The 17,857-nt window shown below is 39.0% G+C and overlaps 1 protein-coding gene across 3 annotated transcripts in view; it reads left to right on the forward strand.

Moving 5' to 3' along the window:
• Positions 1-13,057, forward strand: part of GUCY2F (guanylate cyclase 2F, retinal) — a 100,213-nt gene extending 87,156 nt beyond the window's left edge. For 2 of the 3 annotated variants that reach the window (XM_040323896.1, XM_040323897.1), the window contains exons 17-19: positions 61-155; positions 3,344-3,429; positions 12,524-13,057. In XM_040323896.1, the coding sequence (XP_040179830.1) occupies positions 61-155; positions 3,344-3,429; positions 12,524-12,635 (293 nt within the window). In that variant the 3' untranslated portion in view covers positions 12,636-13,057. Of the gene's footprint in view, positions 1-60; positions 156-3,343; positions 3,430-3,532; positions 3,622-12,523 lie in introns of all 3 variants that reach the window. The other variant, XM_040323898.1, reaches the window with a different exon arrangement.
• The last annotated feature ends 4,800 nt before the right edge of the window (positions 13,058-17,857 follow it).

Below are 17,857 nucleotides of genomic sequence, written 5' to 3' on the forward strand. Positions count from 1 at the left end.
AAGTTACACATAAATGAAATATCTTATAAAACTTTGATGCAATGCCTATTTCCTCTCCAGCCTATCGAATCCATGTCAATCAGAGCACTGTGAAAACGCTCAGATCTTTAAAAGACGGGTACCTATTGGAATTGAGAGGAAGGACAGAGCTAAAGGTAAGTGATTTGTATTTATGCAAAACACGTATGGCTTCCTGTAAGTTATCACAAAATGTATTTGAGCTTGGACCAGTTTTCAGATAATTGTAAGGCCCTGTACACACGACCGAACATGTTTGCTGAAACTGGTCCGCGGACCAGTTTCAGCAGACATGTTCGGTCGTCTGTACAGCCGAGCGGACAGGAATCCAGCGTACATTTGCCCGCCAGACCGTTTTCGAGCGGACAAATGTTTCTAAACTTGCTTAGAAACATGCCCGCTGGAATCCTGTCTGTCGGACATGTTCGGTCATCTGTACAGACTTACAGTACATGTACGAGCGGCCGCCATCCCTCGCATGCGTCGAATGACTTTGACGCATGCGTGGAAGCATTGAACTGCCAGGGCCGCGCACGTCGCTGCGTCATCGTCGCGGTCTCGACGCCGTGTATCGTGTACGCGCGGATTTCTGTATGATGGTGTGTACAGCCATCATACAGAAATCTCCGGGCGGGCATGTCCGCTGAAAACAGTCCGGCGGACCGTTTTCATCGTACATGTTTGCCCGTCTGTACGAGGCCTAAGACTTCACAGGCATTTTGTCATGAACACAGTGCAGACCCTTGCTCATAATGTAGACAATAATAATGTAGCAACCATATGAATACCATATATTGATTAGCATTCATTTAAAAATCTGTTGTAGGAAACACATATTAGCTGGCAATTCAAACAAACTGGGGACCCCCAAATTTTTAATGCTCAAACCAAGAGCTATTCCACCAAAATCACCACAGTTGTGAGATTTATTTTTTCTTATGTACCAAGTGATATGGCTTTTTAATGGACAATAGGAATCTTTGCAGTATATGCAATATGAAATGTATTAGGTTTTATATATTCCCTTCTGGAGAAAACTTTGGTCTTGGTTCCCTTCAGTACTGACTACAAAACTAGAGGCATAATTGGTCATGTATGCTCTGTTAGGCCCCGTACACACGACCGAGTTTCTCGGCAGAATTCAGCCAGAAACTCGGTCGGAGCTGGATTCTGCCGAGAAACTCGGTCGTGTGTACACTTTTCAGCGAGGAACCCGTCGAGGAACTCGTCGGGCCGAAAAGAGAACATGTTCTCTATTTTCTCGTTAGTCAATGGGAAAAGTCGGCCCGCCGAGGAACTCGGCGGCTTCCACACTGAACTCGACGAGGAACTCGATGTGTTTGGCACGTCGAGTTCCTCGGTCGTGTGTACGGGGCCTTAAAGGTTAGATCTGAATTCAGATTGGACAGATCCTCTCTTCAGCAGAAATCATGTGACAGAGACCATGTATGATTATAGGGATCATGTAAGATTGCAGATATGTAACCAGCACTAAAGGGAACCTAGCATAACATATTATTATTAATGTTTAAAATGTCTCTGTTGAGAAAAAGAGACTATCAGCCATTTCAAGACAGAATTCTCAACTGTTAATACATTTTCATTACTACAAGAGCAGAATATTGCTATGTTTTTTTTCTCTCTTATTTTTTCTGACCCAACAAAGCCTTTTAAAATGTAATTTAATCATTCATATTAGCCATGTTTTGTTATTTGTATATAATCTGCTCAGGGCCGCCATCAGGAATTATGGGGCCCCTTACACAGATTCAGGCATGGGCCACCTGGAGCAGAGAACCGGGGGTGCTGTGGCCTGAAATTGAGAAGCGGGGGGCCTGGGGACCTCTGGGCCCTTTTATTTAAAAAAATATATATTTAAAATGTAATTTTTTTTATAAAAAGAAATTATAAAAAAAGGGGGGGTTGCCATCCAGGACCCTGGGGACCTCTGGGCCCTTTAATAATAATAATAATAAAAAAAAATAAACCTCTGGGCCCTTTAATAAAAAAAAAAAAAAAAAAAAATGTATATAAAAAAAAAAGGAAATTGCCATCCGGGGCCCTGAGGGACCTCTGGGCCTTTTAATAAAAAAATACATATACAAAAAAAGAAAAAAAAAGAAATAAAAAAATATATATTAAAACAATGTTTTTTTTTATAAAAAAAAGGGGGAGTTGCCATCCGGGGCCCTGGGGACCTGTGGGCCCTTTAATAATATATATATATATATATATATAATTTATAAAATAAAAAAAGAAAAAGGAAAAAAAAAAAAATGTTTTTTATATAAAAAAGGGGGGTTGCCATCCGGGGCTCTGGGGACATTCGGACCCCTTACAAAAAAAAGAAGAAGAAAAAAAAAGGGGCTTGCCATCCGGGCCCCTGGGGACCTCCGGGTCCCTTACAGATGTACTGCCTGTACCCCCCTAATGGCGGCCATGAACCTGCTTTATGTTGAATCCATTAAGAGAACCTCTGCTGTACATCTGAAAATAGTTTACAAGAAAGTACTTAAGAACACTTCTGTTTTTATAACTGAGATACAAAGATCAGCATATGAATATGTATGGTCTTTAAAATGAGTTTTTGGAGAGTGCTAAAGTGGTGGCATGATGTTGACAAAAGAATGCCGTGTTAGGCAAGCAGGCTGATCTTGTAAAAGAAACCTGAAGCAGGTAGTTTGAACCAGTTGGTCACAACATTTTATCTTTGATATTATAAGTACCATCATTTGGCCATATCATATTTGTGGAAAGTTTGTGACCTTGAGAAATACATTAGTTGAAAAGGAAAATTGTTTACTTTTTAAATCAAATGGTGTTAAACATAAATCTAACTATATGTTTTTAGCTTTGAATGTAAGACAATTGTTGTCTCGTTAATGGAAACTGGCAGTAAAAGAATTACATTGGCTGCCATTGTTCTCCTTCAGGAATACGAGTTGCCTGGCTGTCTATGGCTTACCTTGGTCAGGAAACAGGACCAAGAATCAAGTTAAAAAATCAGAGCTAGGTCGCTCATGATTTGTGAGTTTGTTTAAAGTCAATGCTTCAAAAAAAATAAAAATAAACTGAAGCCAATGACAGTAAGGCAACCCGGATTTTCAGAATGAGAGCATCACAATGGTGGATTCCAGTTTAATTCTCTGCAAGTTTATTTTAAGTAAAGTAGTTTCCTTACAATTTCTAGTATGTCTGAAATACTGGTATATTTATTGCTGTGTCTTCTATATTGGATGAAGGCTTATTAGCCCAGTTTGGGTGGAACAACAGAGTTCCTCTAAAGCCTTCTGGTAATTTTTGTCCTTTGTCTCTTTTGGATAAGGGTAAAGGTATTGAAGAGACATTCTGGCTGGTTGGAAAAGAAGGTTTTACAAAACCGTTACCTGTCCCGCCAGTGGTGAAGTCAGGGTAAGCGGAGAGACCATGTGGTCCCGGAGCAGGATATCCTCTTGCTATCCACCTAACTGTGTGTTTTTTTTTTTTTACGTCACTATTTTAATATCGTTCGCAGGCAAATGGGTCATGGTTTGCTGCAGGATGAGATAGCCGCTTTCAAAAGAAGAAAAGCAGAAAAGCAACTTGCAAGGAAGAATACCTGAGGTAATGTTATGCATGAAAATGTATAACATTACATGCTACCTGTGTCATATGCTCAAACCAGTTCTCCTGCAGTCTAATGGCACCTTCTATCCTTAATGGTTGATCGTTCATTTTAATTTGACCTTGATCTTGATTGTCTTCTTGTTGGCCAAAAGACAATTCTGCCCAAATAGGCAATGCCAGTATTAATTGTAATGATAAAGGAAAAGATGGTGGAGAAGAGAATATTTGGATTAAAGCACCAGTCCCTTAAACAAGGCCAAAAAATTACCTAAACCATTATTATTACCTATGAGATCGGAACATTAGTCAGTAAGGGCAAGGGGCTCAAATAGAATACCAGTTTAAAAATCGTAATTTGCCTTTCACTCATCCTTACAGTTCTTCTGTTCTTAAAGCAGAGGTTCACCCATACATAACATTTTTTTAGCCTTAGATTCCTGCTCATTTTGTCTAGGGGAATCGGCTAGTTTTTTTTTAATCAAAGCTGTACTTACCGTTTTAGAGATGCATCTTCTCCGCCGCTTCCGGGTATGGGCTGCGGCACTGGGCGTTCCTATTTTGATTGACAGTCTTCCGAGAGGCTTTCGACGGTCGCATCCATCGCGTCACGATTTTCCGAAAGAAGCCGAACGTCGGTGCGCAGGCGCAGTATAGAGCCGCACCGACGTTCGGCTTCTTTCGGCTACTCGTGACGCGATGGATGCGCCCGTCGGAAGCCTCTCGGAAGACTGTCAATCAAGAAGGAACGCCCGCTCCCGAAGACCCATACCCGGAAGCGACAGAGAAGATCGCTCTCTACAACGGTAAGTACTGCTCGGATTTTAAAACAACTAGCCGATTCCCCTAGACAAAATGAGCATCAATCTATGGGTAAAAATTATTTTTAGGGTGAACTCCCGCTTTAATTTTGAGTTTGCTTTTAAAAAAGCACAATAACTAACATGTTTAGCTCTCCTTGGATGAATTCACCGCAGATCAGAAGATAGAAGAAAGCATTTAATGGTATGTTTAATGCAGTTTGATTATTTATGAAACATTAAGCATGAGGAGCTGGTGCTTTAAACTGACCGTCCACAATATCTCTTGTTGTTTGCTCAGCTTTTGCAGATCCGGCTAGCTGAGAAAAGAACAGAGGAGCTGATTCTGAATACAGGTGTTAAGCATAGTGGACAACGATCAGCAGCATTGAGACTTTTGGCCAATCAAGTTTGTTCCATTCCAAGTGCCTCTATTTTGGGTCTTTAAATATAAAGTATTGTGCTTGTACATTTAATATCTGGAACCCTGCAAATGCCAATTGCTTGCTTCCCTGATGTTTCTGTTTTTGAGAAGGGATGTTAAATTAGCAAATACATTTTACCTATATTTTAGTTTTAGCTATAGGAGGAGGTGCTGCTGGATCCAATAGTAGTAGTGTTGGCCGCATCCCTGGTGTATAGAAAAAAGAGAGATACCCCTAATATGGGACTTTAAAGGCCAAAGTATAAGTATAAAAAATATATGTTTTATTCGGACAAAGTGAACCTGTTGACATTGGCTCAGAACGCACAAAGAACACCTAAGTACATAAAAACATAAAAAGCATATTCCATAGCCATATGGAATCACCAAAAAATATTAAAGCGTGTGCCGAGTGGCAAAAAGAAAAAACATAACACAATACAATACACAACAAAGAACTGTAACATCAAATACACTCTCCAAATGGTAGATAATGCCCGACGCGTTTCGGTTCTTATCAAACCATCATCAGGGGCTTCAGGAGTGGGTGTTATGCGAGATTTGGCATTCGCTGATAAGGTAGGTGTAGGTCTCCCCAAAGTTGTTCATGTGCATAAATTAAATGCACGAGAAGGTAAATCGTGGTAGCTTCACATGGAACACTCCCAGAAGAATGTATGGAGCTAGGGTAAGGTCCAAGCCCTGCTGACTGGTATACAGACAGGTGGTTATCCAGATGCCCTGCTGACTGGTGTGCAGACAGGTGGTTATGCAGATGCCCATGGAAATCCTAGGACACAATTTCTGTGTTGGTCAAAGTAGACCTGGGAGGTTGTGAGGATCGCTCAATGCGTTGTCCCCAATGTGTGGATGGGTGCCAATGTCAACAGGTTCACTTTGCCCGAATAAAACATATATTTTTTATACTTATACTATGTTTGGCCTTTAAAGTCCCATCTGGGGGGTATCTCTCTTTTTCATATTTTAGTTTTATGTTACAAAGGAGATGACCAAAAGACTCTTTAGGGCTGATTCATGAAATTGGAGAAAAGAAAACAAGCACAGGATTTTAGTAGTTGCCCATAGAAACCAATCGTGATTTTTTTTCATTATGAAAAAAAAACTTAAACAAGACTTTCGTACAAGAACTCTAGTTTTGTGCTAATTTCCTTTTCTTTTTGAAAAACAGTCCTTTTTGATTCCTGCTAGGAATAGTCAAATGTTTTTTTCAAATTGTATCAAATTCCTCATGCTTCCTGACATCGTAGTTCTTGAATCATTTATAATTGTGCATACTTAGTATATGACCTATTTAAATATTTTATGTTTCAGACAAATTTTAAACCAAAAGGAATTGATCTAGAATGTTGCAGGCCCATCCTGCAGCAACCAACCATAGACTAGGCCACATTCTAAGCTTTACGGCGACTGCTTGGAGTTGGTGTCTGAAATGCTTCAAGTTCCACAAGCAGGGTTTTAGAACGTGGCCTCTGTCTGGTGTCTTTGTGTCTTTCCATTGTTTTATTAACATGCATGATCCTTTTCAATGTTTTACAAAATGTTTATAATGAAGGTAGGTTTTAACAAAACAAATAAATGTTTCTCTCACAGTGCACTACTTGGGTTTATTGTATAATTGCATGTTTAATTGTATTTTTTGTAATCATATTAGGAATGATCAAATATTTTTCAGTGCATTTAGCTTTATCAGTGAAAAGGACTATGAATGTAAAAGGTAATATATTCATAATATGGAGATGCACCTATGGTATATTTATCATATATATCTAAAATGCTCTCTTATCTGCCACACCCACCTCTTTTGTTATCCTGAAAAAGGTCTCATTAACCCTTTCATTGCCAGGTCAGTACGCTGTACTGACGTACAGAAGTGCCCGCAGGTGGCCAGGTCAGTACGGTGTACTGACCTTGTTTCTCCCTCTCCTAAGAGCTTATGGTCACTTCAATGACCATAAGCTTATATCATAATTGTTCAGTAGACTCTGCTAAACAATTCTATAACTCTGATCAACGGATTACAACCCACTGATCAGAGTTATTAACCCCTAATGTAACCGCCTTCCCCCCAAGCCGCTGCCTCCCTGTCCCCTGCCTCTCCACCCCCGCCGCACCCTTTCATCTAAAACTGCCCCTCTACTCTCCTCTCCTATCCCCTTCTCCCCCCCCAGCACTAATTACCCCCTCTCCACCCGATCTCACCCCCCCTGCAAACCCACTCCCTGCAGCCACCATCATTGCGAAAATATTGGTTCGATAAACATTTGCGCAAATACTGCAAGGTCTAAAAAATCAGTAGCACCTTCTTTTTATTCTAGATGTCATATGCTTTCAGACAATATATGGTTTTGGGGGTCTTTCACAAATTCTGAAAGCTGTAAGGGAAAACTGAAAACCTTCTGATTTTTTGAGAAATTTGGATATTTACACTTTTGCGTAATTTAAAAGTTACAAATATTTGTTATTTATTCACTCAATACAGGTCAAGCTTTTATATTTAGTAGGAATTTTGCAAAATGTGCTGTATTTTTATTTGCTAATAATGGTTTCAGTGTATTTTTTGCAAATATATTGGTTTGATAAACATTTGCGCAAATACCACAGGGTCTAAAAAATCAGTAGCACCTTTTTATTCTACTTATAATGTTCTTTCAGAAAATACATGTTTTTTTTTTCAAAAATTCTGAACGCTATAAGTGAAAAATAAAAAACAAAGGAAAAATTGCAAAAAAGGTCTGGCCACCTGAGTGTACAAAATGAAGCACAGGGCCTGGCAGTGAAAGGGTTAAAAGTCTCTGTTAAAATAAAAGTCACCACAGGTATGATATGACAGTTATCTGATATATATGGTATATACTGTATCTGGTATATTAACTATGGCACATAGAGAGATAAAGCATGCCATAAAGAAAATATAGGACAGTAAATGTTTTTGTTAACTCTACATAGTTCATGTTGCCATAGTGGTACTATAAAAAGAGAAACCTTACATTCCAAATACAGTTTTTTAAAATAAATTACCCAAAAAATTCAATAAAAAGCAAAAAATTATATTAAGAAAGTCTTACTTTGGTAATTTGGTTAATAGATCACTACAGTGTCTTTCCTTTGGCAGTAAGCTGCAGATAATCGGACATTCCGACAACAAAACCGAGGATTTTTTCCCAACGGATGTTAGCTCAAACTTGTCTTGCATACACACGGTCACACAAATGTTGTTGGAAATTCTGAAGCTCAAGAACGCAGTGACATACAAGACCTACGACGAGCTGAGAAAAATTAAGTTCAATAGCCAGTGCCGCTCTTTGGCTTGATTGCGAGCATGCGTGGAATTTTGTGTGTCACATGATCGGAATTTCCGACAACAAGTTTTGTTGTTGGAAAATTTGAAAACCAGCTCTCCGACAGCAAATGTCCGATGGAGCATACACACAGTCGGATTTTCCGACAACAAGCTCACATCGAACATTTGTTGTCGGAAATTCCGACCATGTGTACACGGCATTAGGGTTGCTTAAGTAATGAGCAGTGAGACAAGCTAGCTATGATGCACATTATACCAAGAATGGTGCTGTGCCTGAGCTTTAGCCAATTAATAATTGTGAGTTCATCCATAAATGAGATGCCAATGAATGCAGATTATGGATAGATTCTAGATTAGCATCTGAAAAGAAAAGGAGCCTAAACGAGCTCAAGTCCAGTGTCAGTTCAGACAGCTTATGGAAATTTGCTATACATCAATTGGTAAATTACGTTCACCTTAATATTACAGTGAAAATCTACCCAAAAGCTTTTTTTATTTGTGCAGAGCAGAGTTTAATCCACTTGTGGATGTTTAATGTTTTCTAGATGTAAGCATTTACCATTGCTGCTTTTGTTTGAAGTGAGAGTCTGAGTTTCCCTCTCTGGTAAGGAATTGTCTGTATATTTTGGTGAAGAATACACCAGGGAGCCAGTAGTTCTAAAATGCTGGTTTGTCCCCATCCTCCTTGTGAATTCTCAGTAGGACTTTATCGCATGTGAACTTCAGAGAGGTGAACCATATAATTCTCCTAACACCTAAGCCTTGACTGTAACAGTAGACATGTGTGGGAATCTCCCCACTGGGGTATCTGATGACAGTAAAGACTCAGCAAAGATTCAACACCGTCTCACTGCACACACATCTAAAGTCTTGAGTAGAGTTTTCCTTTATGAAAAATATATTTTTATTACTGTTTGCCTGAGCAAATCAGAGAGAAAGAATAATAAAAAATAGTGAAAATCTTGAAAAGATGATTGGAAAAGATCTGTGAGTATGTTTATCATGGGTTAACATTACAGATCAGTTTCTCAGAGAATGTAACTGGTAAAATTTGCTGAAGAAATAATGCATCTTAACCACTTCAGCCCCGGAAGGTTTTCTACCATTCCCGACCATGCCATTTTTTGCAATACGGCACTACGTCGCTTTACCTAAACATTTTGTGGTCGTGCGACGTTGTACCCAAACAAAATTGATGTCCTTTTTCCCCCACAAATCGAGCTTGCTTTTGGTGGTATTTGATCACCTTGGTTTTTATTTTTTGCGCTATAAACAAAAAAAGAGCGACAATTTTGAAAAAAAAAACACAATATTTTGAACTTTTTGCTATAATAAATATCCCCCCAAAAAATGTAAAAAAATATATTTCTTCATCAGTCTATGCCGATATGTATTCTTCTACATATTTTTGAAAAAAAAATGCAATAAGCGTATATTGATTGGTTTTCGCAAAAGTGATCACGGGTGCCCGTCAGACCGACATCGCGCCTACCGGGCACATGCGCCTGCTATAGCGTCTTAAAGAGCCGATGTATAGCTACGTTCATTTGCGCAGCCGTGCCAACCTGCCACAGTATAACTGCGACGGCTGGTCGGCTAGCGATTAAGATACATTGGGGTTAATTTACTAAAACTGGAGAGTGCAAAATCTTGTGCAGTTTTGCATAGAGACCAATTGGCTTCCATTTTTTTTGTCAAAGCTTAATTGAACAAGCAGAAGTTGATTGACTACCATATACAGTTGCACCCAATTTTGTACTCTCCAGTTTTAGTAAATCAACCCAATTGAGGGGAGTTTACTAGGACTGGAGCAGTCAAAATCTGGAACAACTGTGCATGACAACCAATCAGCTTCTAGCTTTAATTGTCAAAGCCTAACTCAATAAACTGAAGATCCTGTCTTCCCCAGTATTCTTTATTGGCCATACACTAGTTTATGGATAGTAATAATAAACACTTGGTAGAGACTGAAGTTCAAATAATAATATCTTTGTCTTCTGAATTTTAATGCCTTTTCTCTGAGTTGTGGCTTGCTAGAATGTCAAGCTGATCCTTTTTTTGTGCGTTAAGAGATGAAAATTAACTGTGCAGTAATGTCAATGAATCCTGTAATGCACTGAGAGGAAATAGATTTGCTCACAAGGTATATTAGCGGCACAGAAATAAGCAATAATTACAAGGTAACTATGAAATAATTTCCAAAATAAAGGGCCGTGAATATTTAATGTTTGCTTTGTTAAAGTGTCTATCCTCCTAAAACTGGTATTTCAGTTTGCAGATGCCAACATGTTGAATAAGCCTTTGAACTTGGTTATCTTTTAAGGACTCTGGAGGCCATTTCAAAGGACACTCGCTTCTCCTGACCTTTTGAAATAATTTTTTATCATAGGTATAGTGAGGCACTCCCTGCTGCAGCACACATAATGAGAATACCAGAGCAGGATAATTTCCATCTACTTTTAGTATCCAAAAGATACTAACGTGGTTGAGTTGGTCATTTAGGTGGAATGACCCATAAAGTTCAGATTTTAAATCGTTTTTTCAAATTTGTTGCCAGTGAGTTAATTCATCCTTTTTTTCCTTATGATGTTTTTGTATACATGTAAAATATTTTGCCATTTCTTTCCTGTGTCTTACATCTTCTTTTCTCTGCAAACCACCGCTCTACTCCATGTTCATGTCCCCTAGCAGCTAATATACCTTCATGTTCTCTTCTACCATGGTTATAGTTTTCAAAGGCAAAGATGTCACTAAATAACAACCCTTAACTGAGATTCCCAGTCAGTAGGTAGGGATAAATATATATTTAAAATAACAGTACTGTATAGAGAGATTCAGTTATGGAAAGGGGAAGTCGCTGTATTGATATATTATTTATCCTATACAGTTACACTTTTTGTTTCGGGTCCATATGTATATCTAGTATTTTGTCTATTATGGACTAACCCTTTACAAATTTACTAATTTGTAATACATCTAAAGAAAAACAGTGATCCATTCACATAAACTGGAAATTCTGAACCAAGCCACGTAATGATCTGGCAAACTGAAGTTTGTGGGCTTCTCAATGCAGCATGTAGATTGGAACGATATAGAAACCTGCATTTCATATTCTGAGGTCCATAAAATTATGAAATACACCTTTTTATTAGACTGGAACCCAAAGTTAGACTGTTGCCCTAGAAAATAACACAAAGAAAAGTGAAGCTTTGCTTCAAAAAACGTTGACACGTCTGGGATAGTGTACACTTTTGAACTATTGGAAACAAAGCTGATTTTCTCTTCGATTTATACGTTTCATTACATAACCCCGGCTGCCTGCCCATCATCCTCAACAACCATCTGCGTGATTTAAACTATTGACGTGTCACTTTTTGCATTAGTTCCTATAAGTTAAATATGTAGAACAATTACATCTTAGTTTTCAGATTTCAAAAGACTATAATTTGTCAGTGAATTGTAGGTGACACAACATCTGAAATGCTGGGAATTTTTGTTCCATAGTGTTCAATGTAAAAACAGGGCCTTTCTGCTTCTGATGAAATATTCTTACAATGACTTAAATGAACACAATACTTTCAGTTTTTCATTTAAACACAATTGGGCAAGACACAGTAATGCTAATACGTGTACCTAAAGATTTTGAGTCTTTTGCATCACTGCAGAAAGTAAAGACACTATGAAATTAATTATTAACATTAAGACGAAGAATACTAAGAATTGTTGAAAGTTACTATTATGAGACTGTTTCTAATTAATTTCGCTGAAAATAAAACATAAATCACCAGCTTGGTCTAATGAATGCTTTCAAACCAGTTATTACAGTAGATGATTTTACAAAAAAAGTGTGATATTGTTTTGTCAAAAGTTACACTTTGTGAAGGTCTTTTTGCAAAAATGTGTATGTTGTTGTACAAAAATTGAAATATAAATGTAACATAGCAAACCATATTGCAATATATTAAATCTTTGTATGCCCTTGCTATATAAGAATGTATTTCTGGGGCCAAGAATATAGCAAAGTTTTGAAAGCATGATCACTTAATTGATGCTGTTGATTGCAATATCTTTGAAGCATTTCCATACAATTCCCAAAGTGAAGCAATATGGTGGTTAACATTGTCATTCTTTAAAGAATAAAAATGAAAATATAACATGAGCTCTTGGTACATAAATCTATGAAAAAACACTAAATTTGTTTCATCAAAGCAGAAAAATATGCCTAACAAAATCCTTTCTTATCAATGAGGTATGACGTTGTGTTATTGCTTTATGTTTCATCTTTATATACCTTATTCTATGTAAAATGCTTAATTCTAATACCTTTAATGCTATTTGTTTTTACTGTATTTCCAGGGAAGAAATACCATTCCGTGATCTAAAGCGACTCCTGAAGACAGCAGTGAAGAAAATAACACAGGTCCGACACATTGCATCTCTAATGACACCTGAAACAGAAAGTGGATAAATGCAGCCACAGATGGTGACCCTAATCTTGTGGATTAAATCAAGTCTGAATCAGTTAAGAAGGACACCTTTCAGGAGGTCAACAAGATTTACATATTACACAGGATAAACCACATACACATGGATCATTGCTATGCAAAAGACAAAATCCCTGCATTTTCCCTATCTCCAGTCTCCGATCTATGCAAAATTTGTACACTGCAGGGTTATTTGTGTCACCTGTTTGGGTTTGAAAAGCACTGACCTTTCCACACTCCCACACCACTTGCAAGAGATTGCTGAGCAGTGCAATATAAGCCTTTCTTCCAAAAAATTTGGTTATTTTTATGCATATTTATTTTTGTCTGGAATACACCTTAGAATAAATATAAACACATTAAAACTGTAATTTCTAGGCAATAAATTATAGTTTAAAAACACAAATTGCATGCATTTATGTGTTAGTTAACTTGTCTGTATCTCAAAGCACAGCTAAGGCCGCGTACACGCGGTCGGTCCATCTGATGAGAATGGTCCGACCGATGAAGCAAACTGATGATCTGATGTGCCTACACACCATCAGTTAAAAAACCGATCGAGTCCAACGCGGTGACGTAAAACACAACGACGTGCAGTGAAAACTGAAGTTCAATGCTTCCAAGCATGCGTCGACTTGATTCTGAGCAAGCGCGGGTTTTTAACCGATGCTTTTGCATACTAACCATCGGTTTTGACCTATCGGTTAGGCGTCCATCGGTTCAATTTTAAAGCAAGTTCTAAAATTTTTGACCGAAGGATAACTGACCGATGGGGCCCACACACGATCGGTTTGGACCGATGAAAAGGTCCTTCAGTCCGTTTTCATCGGTTTGGACCGACCGCGTGTACGCGGCCTCATACCTTATCTTTGGGTTGAAGGTGGCAAGGTTTTATCCCCCATTAGGGAAAAGATGTATTCCCATCATGACTGTAAACCCCTTATTCAGTTTTACAAGCAGAACTGTCAGTTAACCTGTGTATGCATACAGTAGGGGGCAGCTGTCACCACAGTTCTCATGGAAAATTTCGGTACATTCATCTTGTTCTTCGCTCTCCAAATTTAAAACAAATACGCACAATACAAATGCACATTCTAAAAAGTTTTGGTTTCCAACAACTGAAAACCTTCAGTATATAAGATGCCAACTCAGGCTTCAGGTATTCACTCATTCTTACACTAAGCTTGAAATTAAAAAAAAGTTGCTGAAAGGAATTTGCCTGGCTAGAAGTATAAGAACTGCCATTGCTCATTCATTTTTGAAGGTACAGTCTCCAAGTTCATCTTTCTGATTCTACCAGATATGCACATGCTTGTTTCAGGGCAAACAAAGTAGTTAAAGTGGAGGTTCACCCGATTTAACAACTTTAGCCTAAATAATAGTCCCCTGGATGTCTACTACTAGTCCGCAGTTAAAAAAAATTCTGAAAAATGTAGATACCTTATATTCCTCTCCTGAAGCAGGCACTTCCTGGTTTTTAGGTGTGCGGGACTGAGCGTGTCGCGATCGCCGCAACGAATTGTGGGATTGATCACGAGGGATCAATAGGGAAGAACTATTGTGCTGGTCACAGCGGGGCGTGGCCTTTTCAGGATGCCGCCGGCCGTTGTTATAGCAACTGTACAGTGTTGACGGCGCGGCTCGCCGTCACACTGCGCATGCGCGGGATAGAGCGGTGAATGCTGGGACATCAGCATTCACCGCATCCCGGAAGGAAATAGAGGAGGGCTTCAGAGTGCCCACAATTAAGATGGCAATGTCCATCTTAGATTTTTATAAATTATCCTTTTCGGGCAAACGAAAATCCTGGCGGCTGCAACTATGGGACTAGTGAGTACAAGATGACCTATGTTAACAGCGTTTGAATTATATTGAAAAAAAACTTTTTTCCGCGGAACGCACGCTTTAAGAAAGGATAATGACTGTAGAACCAGATCATACAATTGTAAAAACTACTTAGCACTGCCAACACACATATATTATGTTATGTGAGGCTCTAGTTAACCTCCACTAGTAAGCTATAGGAGGCAGGTCACCTCAGCTTTCTTATTGTGACCTGTGACCCTAACCAATTGTTCTGATAGAACTTGACCCCCCCTCCCCCCCTTGTCTTTCAGTCAGACCAACCAATATGATGATATGTTAATAGTAAGCTGCATGAGAGGGCAAGGCAAGTTCTTAACCAGGACAGACAGTTGAAATTTGCCTACAATGCCACCACTGTGGTTTGGAATAGGGAAGCTGAAGAGGCGTGAATACCCAGAGATTTCTGCTACAGCATACTTATGAAGATTTAAGTACTTTTATCTAGCTTTTGATTAAACATGCCTGTAGACAATAAGTTATTTGGCAGCTAATGTGTCCTATGACATTCAGATTGAGAGCTAATCAAATGTATTATATGGACACCTCCTGGCCAATTGGTTATCTTCGGATTATAGTGAGTTTAGGCACAGTGCATAACTGTACTGTATATTCTTGTTCAGACCACTGAAGAATGTCCTATATCTGTTGACACCTTTACATTGAACAAGGCTGATATTGCCAGTGATTCTACAGACCATTACAGTTCATTGTGAAGTGCAATTAGTTGATGCCAGGTTTGAGCACATCTGTGTTTCTAGTAGATAAAAATTGAATTTGAATGATGAAAAAAAAGCTGCACTTATTTCAGAAATGCAAAGGCCAACAAGTTAAGCCATTAGGTTGCAAACAGTTAAAGGGTAACTCCATTTTCATGGGGGAAAAAACAAATAAAGAAAAAATAATATAGCGCATATAATTGTGACACTAATCATATTGTAATTAAATGTTATTAAAAATTACCTTTCCTTTTCAATCTGCAGTCAATGTAATTTTCAGAAAAAACATTGCAATATGGCAATATGGCTACCTGGAGCTGTACTGACCACTCCCCAGAAACATAATTTCCTCCTTGTGTGATTGGCTCACCAATTTTCCCAGAAGTCCGCCTAAGGTACAGATCAGGTTTTAGGCATCCCTTGCAACATTATCATTTTTTGAGAGATACTTTCAATAGGAACACGTCAAAAGGGATGCAGGCCCAGCAGATTTCCTCATTAGTGCCCTACAACTGCAGCAGCTGGCTGATAATTATGAAACCACCCTATTACACTCACTTAGAAAGAAGGGACAGACAAACACAGATGATTTCTTCAGAATAACAAAGGCACGAATCTGCAACAACGTTTGTTATAATCCTTGCAATGTACATAGATCACCCAGAGGGGAATGTTTTTTTCTCAACAAAAGTAGAGTTACGCTTTAAATATCAGCAACTGAAGCACTGTGTGTGGTACAACTATGTTTGGATAATGTACAGTGTTTCATAGATGCTTGGGTCAGTGTTACACGAGCTGCATAATCTTTGTCATGGTTACAGCTATCTTGTTTTTATGTTGAAATCCAAACCCATGCCAATTTTATGTCCTTAAAGTATGTACTGTATAATAGTTGCACTGGGAATTCCAAAGGGAATTCCCCTATCATGCCATTGTGGATAAAGGAATCTCTGTGCCGACATTCTTTCCTTTATTCTGCCAAGTCACAACATAGTGAGTTTAAACAACCCAATTGTCTAAGTCCCTCATGAATCTGTTTTTCACTTTAGAACATGTTAAGGGTTATTTGTGGATGTGCAAAGATTCATTGAATGCCGTTTAATCCTTTAATGCAGGGGTAGGCAACCTCGGCCCTCCAGCTGTTTTGAAACCAAGTCCCATGAGACATTGCAAGACCCTGACAATCGGAGGCATGATGGGATTTGTAGTTTCACCACAGCTGGAGGGTCGAGGTTGCCTACCCCTGCTTTAATATATCTCTTTATTTCTCCTGCTGAATCAAGTGAACGTCCACTGCCCTGGCATGTGGAATATTGGCCAGTAATGGAGAACAGGTAAACTGCTGTAGGCCCAAAGAAAAATGTAAGCAAGGATCCAGGACATCCACTCAATTATTAAAGCCACCCAGTCACTTCCTTAAGAGAATCAATCCCGTTACTTCCTGCAATAAGAGAAGATAAATACTTACATCTCCAAGAGGGGGCATTCAAATTTACATTATCTTCCTCAGCTCAGGTTGCCATGAGTGTGTCAAATATTGTGGCCACCATATCACTACAGGACACAGTGGCCTTCATGAGGACCACTTTGCCCAGTGGAGCACATGCTATCTCATACACCATAAATTGCGTGACCCTGAGCTGTTAAAGAGCAAAGATTTTACTCCCCACCTTCTGGGGAGGTAAACATTCAACTTTTGGAGGGAGCACCTGGATTTATATGCTGTATACTGCGCCAATGACATCATCGGTGCATGTGCTCTGAAGGAATGGCCACCCATGCTGTTTCTTCAGGGCCCTGTGCCGTGACCAGCGGCTTCCTCACGCATGCGTGAGGACCCGAGAATAAGAGAATCTGAGCCGCTCTGTGGAAAACCATTACACAGAGCAGGTAAGTATAACATCTTTATTATTTAAAAATAAAAGTTTAGAATCACTTAAAAAAATTCAAAAGTGAATGTTACAGGCAGGCTACTCAAATGAGAGCATTAGGTGAGTAGAGCTCCAGTTAAAGGCGGGTATCAGAATCAGGGGCAAGGGTGAGATCAAACCTAGCCACCATTCAACCTGTTTAATTTAGAGGGGGTGTTTCAGATACCTTATGACCTAACACGATAACAAAATAAATTGGAGAAGGGATGAAGGAATGGTGGGAAAGAAGGAGAGAAAAGGGCATGCCCCAACAAATTGTGCCAGAAATAAAGAAATTAGCAGTTCAGTATTAAAGTGAAGTAAAGAAGAGTAGAAGAAGGCATTGAAAAAAATTAAAAAAATTAAAAGTAAGGGGAGAAAGGGAAGTTGGGTTTGGGGAAGGTGAAAGGTAGTGGGGGGACCCAGTTGGGTGTGGCATCTTAATTGGTTCCTTAAATAGAGAGAAGTGAGCGATAAAGATTACCATTATATTTTAACCAAGGGGTCCAATTTGGAGTGAGTATTAAGAATTGAAATAAGTTTTTTATGACCCATGGTACCCATGATCAGCTGCTTCACCCTTGAGAAATTCAAGGTCAGTTGCCACCAAGCTCTGGCCATTGTTTGGCGTGTGACTAGGAAGATAAAGGAAATAATTTCCATTTGTGGCAATGAGGGTTAAGGATAGGTCTGTGGAGCAGTGTCTCCCTAATA

The sequence above is a fragment of the Rana temporaria genome, chromosome 9 (assembly GCF_905171775.1).
Source record: "Rana temporaria chromosome 9, aRanTem1.1, whole genome shotgun sequence".
In the NCBI taxonomy this organism is placed as follows: Eukaryota; Metazoa; Chordata; class Amphibia; order Anura; family Ranidae; genus Rana; species Rana temporaria.